We start from the raw sequence: 9,777 nt of genomic DNA, 5'->3' as shown, positions 1-9,777 counted from the left end.
ATTTTTGGTTTTAAAAATAGATACATTTGGGGGTTGGGGTGTATAATAAACAACCTTCAGGGGCTGCTGATACGGCTCAGCAGTTATAGGTGCTTGTGGCCAAGCCTGATTGGTCCTTGGGACCTACATGATGGAGGACAAGAACTGATGCCCAGGAGTTGTTCTCTGACCTCCAGACATGCATACCTCACCTGATACTAAATAAACTAGAGAGAGTGAAATGGCTGGGCAGGTGAAGATATTTGCCCTTAAGCCTGAGACTTGAGTTCTATCCGCAGGGAGGAAGAGGTGACTGCTAGTTGCTCTCTAACCTCTGTGTGCGTGTGGCACACATACATCCACCCACTATATATGTAAGTAAATAATCCCGGGACTTCTGGCCTGGGAATGGAGCTCAATGGATTTTGGGGCTCTATGTGTCTACCTGCCCGGTACACTTCTCAAAAGTCTCCTACACAATCTGCCATTAGGCGTCCCTGACTTCCCTGTTTCCTCCTGCCACCCAGCTTCCCCCCAGCCCACTGTGTTCAGTTTGTCTTTCTGAAGGTCCAGCTCAAATGTCTGCTCACCCATCTCGGCCCTCCTAACTGTGTGCTCCTTGTGGACGGACTCACAATCCTCTGTTGCTGTATGTGCTAACTATAAGGTGGGCTTAGACCCAAAGGTAAGAGCCCTGTGCAAAGCTCTCACTGGAAACAGGCTCCTGTGCTTCGATGTTTATTGCAGCCAGTGATTCATGAGGTGGATAACGGAAGGGGCAGCCCTGGATGATCTGCAGCCTCCCTCCAAAGGAACGCTGCTCGGGCAGGGCGGTTAATCGAGAAAAGTCTCCTGTGTGTGTCAGTGCTCTGCTGAGCTGCACTGGCACTCAGGTCTATGCCAGCAGGGAGGGCCGACTTCAGTCCATAGTCATCCTCCTGCTGGTCTTTAGGGCAGAGTTTAGTCTTTTCTGTCGTAGCCTTTCCCGATTCATCTTTTCAATCCTGAAAACAAAGGACAGCAATGAGGCCCAGATGTGCAATCACTGCTTTTCAAAGCTGGAAGCCGAGGGGAGCCGAGCAGTCCAGTCAGGAGCTAGATGTGTACCCGGGCCTGGGTCTGCACCTTCTCCTCTTAGCAGCTTCTTTCCCCACTGCCCTGTGGGAAGCTTCTGCGCCCGGCCTCTCCCCTGCCCAGCCCTGGTTCCTAGGAACCCACTTGCCGTCGAGTGTTTCTTTACCTGAGTCTCTGAAGCCGAGCATCTTCCTTGGATGGCTCTTTGGGTACCTGGCTGGCCTCGGCAATCATGTCTCGAATTTTCTGTAGGCATTCTGCCAGATTGCGGAACTGATACCGGCTGCTCTCAGAGGTAAGTACCAGCTCTCCTGCCTTGTTGATCTTATTTTTATGCTGCCAAGGAGGAAAATGAGAAATGCCCGAAAGGCCCACAAGCCTCTGCCCAACCCAGGGATCCACGGGGACAGAAAGGGGGTAGGTACCGTGAGGGCAATCTTCTGGCGCACGGGCTCCTCAATCCAGTCTGCACTGGCCAAGTGAAACCTTACTTCAGCCTTGGAATTCACTGCGGACGGGGAGGGAGGAACAGCAGTTCTGAGACTCTCAGAAGCCCCGGAGTCCAGGCCTCAGGGATAGCCAACCACCTAAGCAGACACATTCTATTCTAGCCTATGTCAAAACTGGCCATGGAAAGGCCCGCAAAGCTAATGGAGTTCTTCAGTATAAAGATTCTAGTTTGCAAATACTTCTAGTATGCAAATTTCCCAGGCTCCTTATGACAGTTTCACTGGACTCTGAAAACAGCAGGGGGGTGGGTTTCTCACGAGCAAAAGGAACCTGTTCTCCATGGACTGAGCAGGCTGCCCTCTCATGCTGTGAATTCTCTTTGTTTACCCTCAAAAGCCGATCCCAGTCTTAGCAATCCGCAGCTGAGAGGCAGACAATCGGGCACATTCAGAAGACTAGAAAGGATTATTATAAGCTGGAGGTGTGTGGACTGAGCAGAAAAACCCCTTTATTCCACAGGAATGTGGACGCAGAGTAGTTGCTGAGTTCCTTAAAGCGGAAAAGATGCCAGCCAGTACCTTTGTTCACATTCTGCCCACCAGGACCGCTGCTCCGACAGTAAGATATGCTTAACCGATCTGTGAAATGAAAGAATGCATGCTCGAGGATTCCCCCATAGCCGAATGTGTAGACTACTTAGTCAGTGTGACTATTACACACACACACACACACACACACACTACAGATCAGTAAAGCTGGACAGTATTCACAGATGTCAAAACTAAAACCAGGACAACTGAGTGTCCCCAAGGCCTCCCAGAGTGGAGAAGTACAATTAGGACCCAAGTCTAGCACATTCTAACAAATCCTTCTGCTCTGTTGTCTCTTGTTTGTAAGTGAAGACTTTCAGGGGCTCAAGCTTAGGGACAGCCTTAGTTTTACACAGTTCAATGCATGGTGGATATGGAATCCGATGGGATAGAAGATGGAGGATAAGAGGATGTGGAGGAAGGCACAGGCCGTAAGGAGCTGCCGCTTGGAGCTGAGGGCGGGAATGTGGAGGCTGACTTAAACTACACAGTAAATCAGACGGGGCTAGCGGTATTGTTTCTGGCTGTGTGTTCTCAGGGCCCAGCTCATGGTCTGGGTTGAAATTATTTGTTGGATGGACAGATCTTCAGTGAGGGAGCTCACACCCTGAATGCAGTCAGTGTTGCCACTAACTCTATATCCACAGCTTGTTGCTTGCTTGTTTTGTATAACAGTAAACTGTCACTGTCTTCAGACACACCAGAAGGGGGCATCGGATCTCACTACAGATGATTGTGAGCCACCATGTGGTTGCTGGGAACTGAATTCAAGCTCTCCGGATGTACAGTAGCTGCTCTTAACTGACAAGCCATCTTTCCTGTTCCCTTGTTTGGGCTTTTGAGATACGATTTTTCTATGTAGCCCTGGCTGTCCTGGAGCTCACTTTGTAGACCAGGCTGGCCTAGAACTCAGAGATGCACCAGTCTCTGACCCCCAAGTTCTGGGACTAAAGGCCTGTGCCACCACTGCCTGTCTTGTTTATTTTAAAACTGAAAGATGAGGTTCCTTCCTCCCATTTCTATAGCTCACGCAAAGGCCTTGAAAGTGTCTGGGTGGGGAAGACAAAGAAGCAGGAAATTGCAAGAAGACCAGCTGGCGAACCACAGTAGTTTGGGTGTTGAAGTCTGTGGCATCTCAATGGCAGGAAGCGACATCTTGAGACCACCTCCCAGGTCTCCCTCCTTTGGAAAAGCCAGTTAATTCTTCTGACTAGATAACACAGGTGCCTGGTACTGCAGGGGGATGGCTGCACTATGGAGCCTAGCAAGCTTGCATTAAACTCATGTGGGTCATGCCGGCTGCAGCTGAGTCTGCTGAAACAATGCCATGCAATCCTCCAGCAAGCTCAGGAGGCCAGGAGAGGCAACTGCTGTTCACGGAGCAGAATGCCTGTTTCCCAGAGACCAGAATGAGGTACTTCCCTTGGTCTCCCGTTCTCCCTGACCCTCTCCACTGACACCCCACAGACAGCTGCAGGATACAGGTCTGCTTCCATGAAACAGTACCTTGGCTCTGTGGCCACTGGGTGTCCTATGCCTGTGTTGAAGTCCCATAAACAAGAACCACAGAGAAACACATCTCTGCCTATCCTCTGTTTAACAGCCCAGAAGAGTCATATACCTTTTGACTTTAAAGAGATCAATGCTGGGCAAGATGGTCAAATGAGGTAGGAGGACGTTATGAGATAGCCTGGGCTATACGGCGAATTCCAAGCTAGCCTGGGTTACATAGTAAGAACATATCTCAAGAAGAACCCAAGGTGTTGGAGGAGCTCAATGCTCTCGAGGCCACATCTGTGAAAGCCTGACTGTTTGGCAAGGACAGAGTTTGTCGTTTGTTTGTCCTAAGACAGGGTTTCATATAGCTCAAGCTATTCTTGAACTTGCTATTGAGCCAAGGCTGGTCTTGAACTCCCAATCCTCGTGCCTTCATCTTTCAAGTGATGGATTACAGGCATATACCACCACACCACCACACCACCACACCAAGCTTTGACAGAGAATTCTAAAACTAATGAATGGGGGAGTTTTAGACATCTGTCCCCTGGCTGCCTGGTTTCCTGTTCTTTCTTTTCTTTTTTTCCTTTTTAGATAGGATTTCAAACCAAAGTCCAGCTGGCACAGAACTCATCACAGAGCACGGCCTCAAACTTAACAGCTCTCCTCCCGCCCACACCTCCCGAGTGTTCAGCACGAGTGTTCAGCGCCTCAGCTGTGCCGACCACAGGCACCGAAGTCTTCCTTTTGTTCTCTGAAGACCTCACTGTAAGGACAGTTTGTTGTTTTTAGATCTCACTGTTCAACCACATCCCGCCCTACATGCAGGTTTTGTGCGCCTTTTTGGCTACATATCTAGATCTCAACAGGACTCTGGAGATAGAGGGATACAGACTCGGTAGTATGTGGAGCACACAGGGTGGCTCGTCCACTCTTCTGCACCTTCCTTCTTCCTACATCTCTCAAGCATTATATCACGGAGACAGTCTCACACCAAGCACATCGTATGTGCGGTAAGCAGTGCAGTGCGCATGTGCGGCCACACCACTGTTTATTTGCTATCTAAGCTGTGCTGCAAAGACTCTCCTTCCGCACTCACAGCTGGTCTGCCTTTCATAGGTCTGGAGAGACCTAGAAGGAACACATAAGAAATCTGGTAAATGAGAGCAGGGCGTGGTGGCGCACGCCTTTAATCCCAGCACTTGGGAGGCAGAGGCAGGCAGATTTCTGAGTTCAAGGCCAGCCTGGTCTACAGAGTGAGTTCCAGGACAGCCAGAGCTACACAGAGAAACCGTCTCGAAAAACAAAATCAATCAATCAATCAATCAATCTGGTGTGTGTGGTGCTTGGGACTGACCCCAGGGTCTCGCTCACGCCAGGCAAGTACTATCACTGAGTTAGACACCTAGCCTAAAATGTCTGATTTTCAATAAAATTACTTACCCAGAGGGATGTAACTGCTGGCTTGTTTTGCATGCTCCTGTAATGTGATATATACATACTGTCAAAGAATGAAGTCACTTCGATAATATAAAGCTACAAGTCAATGTTATATATTTTGGGCTGAAGAGATGGCTCGGTGGGTAAAAGCACTTCCTAAGAGTCAAGCCTGACAGCCTGAGCTCCCCTCTGGGTTCCCTGGGATCAACATGGTATTAAGGAAGGACCAACTCCTGTGAGTTATCCTCTGACTTACACTCTTACACACATGCACACGTGTGCACATACACTCACCCATTCATACACTCACACACTTATACACACATTCACACACACTAAATTCAATAAGCACTTTTAAGAAGCTATGCATTAGGTTTCAGGCCTCCAAATCTTGCTGTCAAACCCGTCTCGTCTCGACTCAGACGCTACCTCTTAAGCGCTCCTCTAGGAAGATGCGGCTCAGGCCTCCAGCTGTCCCTGCCCCTGCCTTAAGCTATTGCTGGGTGCCATCAGTGGCCTGTCTCATGGAGAAAGGGATGGATGAGACAAGACAGAGAACACATACATGAGGGCCGCTAAAGACCAATGCTCTCTGCCAACCTGACACAACAATCCTAGTGGGCCGCCCTGTTCCTTCTGGTGCCCACAGGAAGCCGGCAGCAGGCAGTCTACCTTGATCAGGTTCTGGTTCACCTGGGGGGCTGGCGTCAGACTGAGCTCCTCATGTCAGGTCTCCCCCTCATCGAGCTCTTCATTCAGCAGCAGCACCCTCCAACTTTAAGTCCTCAGGACCACAGAGTGCAACAAATCCCACCCCGGGGGCTCCTCTGGCCTCCAAGCCCAAGTGTGTCCATCTGCACCTCTCCATGCCTTCATCACTTGATCTCTAGACCTCACTCAGCTCATGCTGCTCTCTCTGAAGACACCTCTTTGCTAAGCCACCCTCCTCAGGTTTCCTCTGGCCTCTTCTGAATACCCGTTTACCCCTGCCCCCCGCCCCCAGACGATTTCATCCTTCTAAGCTGATGGAAAAGCCATTAATACTGGTGACTCCCTACTTTTGGGCTCCAGTAAACCTCTGCTCACTACAGTCCCACAGACCCTGCTTGTTCTCAGTTTACTTCCAATCCAGTAGGGAAGAATCCTCTAGACTTTCTTCAAAAGATGCCTAGGACCTAATCACCTTCAAGGCTCCTATTGCTTCCAGCCTGCTCATCCTGTCTTGCCTATGTTACTGTGACCTATATTACCGCAATCTCCTAACTTACATTCTAGCTGTTGCCATTCTCCAGGCTTCTGTCTGTAACACTGTGTAGCAGTCAATCTTGTAAAACTAAAATGTATCATTCTATTCCTGGCTCCACCCACTTCTCTCAACTGCCTCACTCAGCCACACTTGTCCAGCATGCTACTGTTCTGAAATGGTTGCACCTGCTCTGCTGGGGACACTCATCTCCCCAGTATTCTCATGTCTTCCTTCCAGGTCTTTGTACGTGACAAGGTCTCATATAATCCAGGCTGGCTATGAGCCAATTGATTTTTCCTGCCTCTGCCTCAAGTGCTTGGGTTACAGATTCAGGCCACTGTGGCCCATTCTTCCAGGCTTTTCCCAGATCACTCTACCTAAAACTTCAATGCTTAGCTGGGTTTGTTGGTATATGCCTGTAATCTCAGTACTTGAGAGGCAGGAAGATCACTGCAAACTAGAGATCATCCAGGGCTTTTAAAGAGCTTTTCTCACAACATGTATCAGTACAGTGATACATGCCAGTAATCTTTACGCGTGGGAGATGAACGTGGAAGGATCAGGAGCTCATAGCCACCCACAGCTATGTAGCAAGTTCGAGTCTAGCCTAGGCTACATGAGATCCTTTGTCCAAACAAACAACAAACCTACAACTGTTATTATCTCTAGCTTCACCTTTGCCTTCTGAGTCTTACTATCTCTGAAGTATCATATTTAGTGTTACTTGGGTTTATTCATTTATTTTTGTCTGTCGCCCTCCAGTATACGAGCTTTACAGCCTTAGGATTTCTGTTTTACTACTCTCTGCCCCAAATTAGCACTGTGCTAACAGCATGCTCTCAAAAGATGTCTGCTGAATGAGGTGCGAGTGGATGAATGAAAATACTTGATGCTCTTTCAATCCTACAGGTGCAGCTCAATAGATGCTCTCTTTCCTGCTCAGGCCCCACGCAGTACCACTACATGACGCAGGCTAAACATGGACCCTTAGGGACCAAACCAGCTTTGTCTCAGGCTTCCTAACGTTACTAGGGTCAAAAGACTGGGTAACGTCCCAACTTGCGGATCTCAGGTTTTACTACTTTCAAGGTCCATAATGCACATCTTCCCATATAATGTGAGCCTGAAGGCCGGGAAGCAAACGTGGACAAACTAACGATCTAGAAAGACGCGTATGTGGCGGCTCTCTCCCAGGGTCTGCACTACCCGAGCCACGAGGGTTGCAATCACACTCTACAGTCCCAGCACATCCCGCACCTCCGGCCGGGTTACTAGGGCGATCAGTTCCTCCTGGGGCAACCAAAACCTTGCAAGCCGCCCGGCTTCCTCGCGTCACCTAGCAGCGGGAGGAACCGCCCTTTCCGTCCCGCCTTTCTCGGCTCACCGGGACCTTCCAGGCGGTATCCGCGCCCTTGGACTCGGGGTACAGCTTGTCCAGGCTGTAGATGCTCTGGAACGTGGTGCCGTCTACCTGTCTGTGCAGAGCCCGGCGAGCACAGCGCGCGGGCGGCGCGAGCAACAACGTTCCAGTTCGGCTCAGGCCCCAGCGTAGGCCCCAGGCGGTCGCCATGTTCACCTCCCAGGACCGCTTCCGGTGCTCACTCTTCCGGCGGTCCGCCAGCCTTGGCTGAGCTGGCTCTTAAGTTCCGCCGGGTTTCTCGGGCTCCGGGCTGTCCACCTTGGCGGTGATGGTGGGAAGTGGTGCGCACCCAGCTGACATCTGGTAGAGGTTGACCGGCAGATAGAGACCACCTACGGGAGATTTTTCTTAAAAAGATTCCTGTATGGGTCTGACTGAGCGGTGCTCACCTGCAGTCCCAGCACTGCTCTCAAGGCTAAGGCAGATGAGAGCCTAACCTAGTCACATAGCCCCTGTCATAAAAATAATACATACATGGCCAGGCGTGGTGGCACTTAATCCCAGCACTTGGGAGGCAGAGGCAGGTGGATCTCTGAGTTCGAGGCCAGCCTGGTTTACAGAGTGCGTTCCAGGACAGCAAGGGCTATGCAGAAAAAAAACCCTGTCTTGAAAAACCATAAAAAAAAAATAATAATAGTACATACATACACACATACATACATACATGGCCAGGCCTTAATCCTTGCACTTGGGAGGCAGAGATAGGTGGACCTAGGCTAGCCTGGTCTACAAAGTGAGTCCAGGACAGCCGAGGCTTCTATACAGAGAAACTCTGTCTTGGAAAAATCATTTTAAATGTGTGTGTATGTAAACAAATATATAAATGCATAAATACATAAACAAACACTGGATCTAGCATCCTAGAAACACCCTTTTCTCTTTTTTGAGTCTGTTCTCCTTCCCTGGACCCTTGAGCAACCTAACTAGATACAGCAAGGACGACCTTACCTGCTAAGCTCGGACTTTCCCTGCCCTTTCCTATCCCTTGTTCAGTGTGAGCCACATTCCTAACTTGCTTTAGATAGATGAGTGGATAGACAGTCAACCAATCTTTGTGTGTTCGATTTTGAGCTTAAGGGTTGGTTTTGTGGTATTTATTTAGGCAGGTTTCAATTATGTAGCCCTAGCTGGCCTGGAGCTCACTATATACAGCAGGTTGCCTGCCTCTCAGTCCAGAGCATTGGTATTAAAAGCTTACCCAACCAGGTCTGTCTTTTGCTTGTGTTTTGAGACAGGGTTTCAACCTATTTAGCTCAGACTAGTCTTGAACTCCTGACCCTCCTGCCTTCACCTCACAGGTGTTCAGATTTGTACCACTACTCCAAGGCCCAGTCTTATGTTCTAACATATTGCCTGTCTCCAAGTTAGAATGTAAGGTCTCTGCTGTATCCCAAACATGCAGAGTGTGTCACATCACAGACATACCACGACTGTGGGTCAAGTGAATTTCATGGTAGTTCACGTTTTTGTTGTTCTTTGGTTTGGTTTTTCTTTTTCTTCTTTTTTTTTTTCCTCATGACAGTATTTCTGTGTAACCTTGACTGTTCTGAAACTCGCTCTGTAAACCAGGCTGGCCTTGAACTCTTAAAGATGCACCTGCTCTACCTCCTGACTGCTGGGATCAAAGGCAAGTGCTACTATGCCCAGCAGCAGTTCATTTTTGTAAGTTGAGTTTCAGTCAAGTTGAATCAACTTCAGGTTTTTTGTTTTTATCTACAAAACAGCCTTATAAGCCACTCACACCCATGTGAGAGTTGTGATGAATGGCTTTGCTTATACCCAGCCAGGGATGGGAGGCAGATCACTGGAAGTGGTTCTAAATACAGGCATCTTCCCTCCTCAAGCTTTAAGAAGCAGCATAGTGGATTCTTCTAGCCACTAAAAACAAACTGGAGGTGGTTGGAAAGATGGCTCAGTGGTTAAAGAGCACTGACTGCTCTTCCAGAGGTGCTGAGTTCAATTCCCAGCAACCACATGGTGGCTCACAACCATCTGCAATGGGGTCTGATGCCCTCTTCTGGTGTGTCTGAAGAGAGCATTGGTGTACTCTTATACATAAAATAAATAAATCATTAAAAAAG

At 49.1% G+C, this 9,777-nt stretch overlaps 1 protein-coding gene across 6 annotated transcripts in view; it reads right to left on the bottom strand.

The window, feature by feature from the left end:
- The window catches only part of Mrpl58 (mitochondrial ribosomal protein L58), an 8,951-nt gene extending 1,054 nt beyond the window's left edge, over nucleotides 1–7,897 (bottom strand). The window contains exons 1-6 of one of the 6 annotated variants that reach the window (NM_001347645.1): nucleotides 7,661–7,869; nucleotides 5,034–5,070; nucleotides 2,082–2,141; nucleotides 1,479–1,561; nucleotides 1,220–1,389; nucleotides 1–983 (exon numbers count right to left, since the gene is read on the bottom strand). The exon at nucleotides 1–983 is cut by the window's left edge and continues 1,054 nt beyond it. In NM_001347645.1, coding sequence (NP_001334574.1) covers nucleotides 899–983; nucleotides 1,220–1,389; nucleotides 1,479–1,561; nucleotides 2,082–2,141; nucleotides 5,034–5,070; nucleotides 7,661–7,846 — 621 coding nt within the window. In that variant the 5' untranslated portion in view covers nucleotides 7,847–7,869 and the 3' untranslated portion in view covers nucleotides 1–898. Of the gene's footprint in view, nucleotides 984–1,219; nucleotides 1,390–1,478; nucleotides 1,562–2,081; nucleotides 2,142–5,033; nucleotides 5,071–7,533 lie in introns of all 6 variants that reach the window. The other 5 variants (NM_026729.2, NM_001361463.1, NM_001361462.1 and 2 more) reach the window with 5 other exon arrangements.
- Nucleotides 7,898–9,777: the final 1,880 nt, after the last annotated feature.

The sequence above is a fragment of the Mus musculus genome, chromosome 11 (assembly GCF_000001635.26).
Source record: "Mus musculus strain C57BL/6J chromosome 11, GRCm38.p6 C57BL/6J".
NCBI classification, from domain to species: Eukaryota; Metazoa; Chordata; class Mammalia; order Rodentia; family Muridae; genus Mus; species Mus musculus.
The sequence above is the reverse complement of the archived record's forward strand: the minus strand, read 5'-3'. Positions and strand labels throughout refer to the sequence as shown.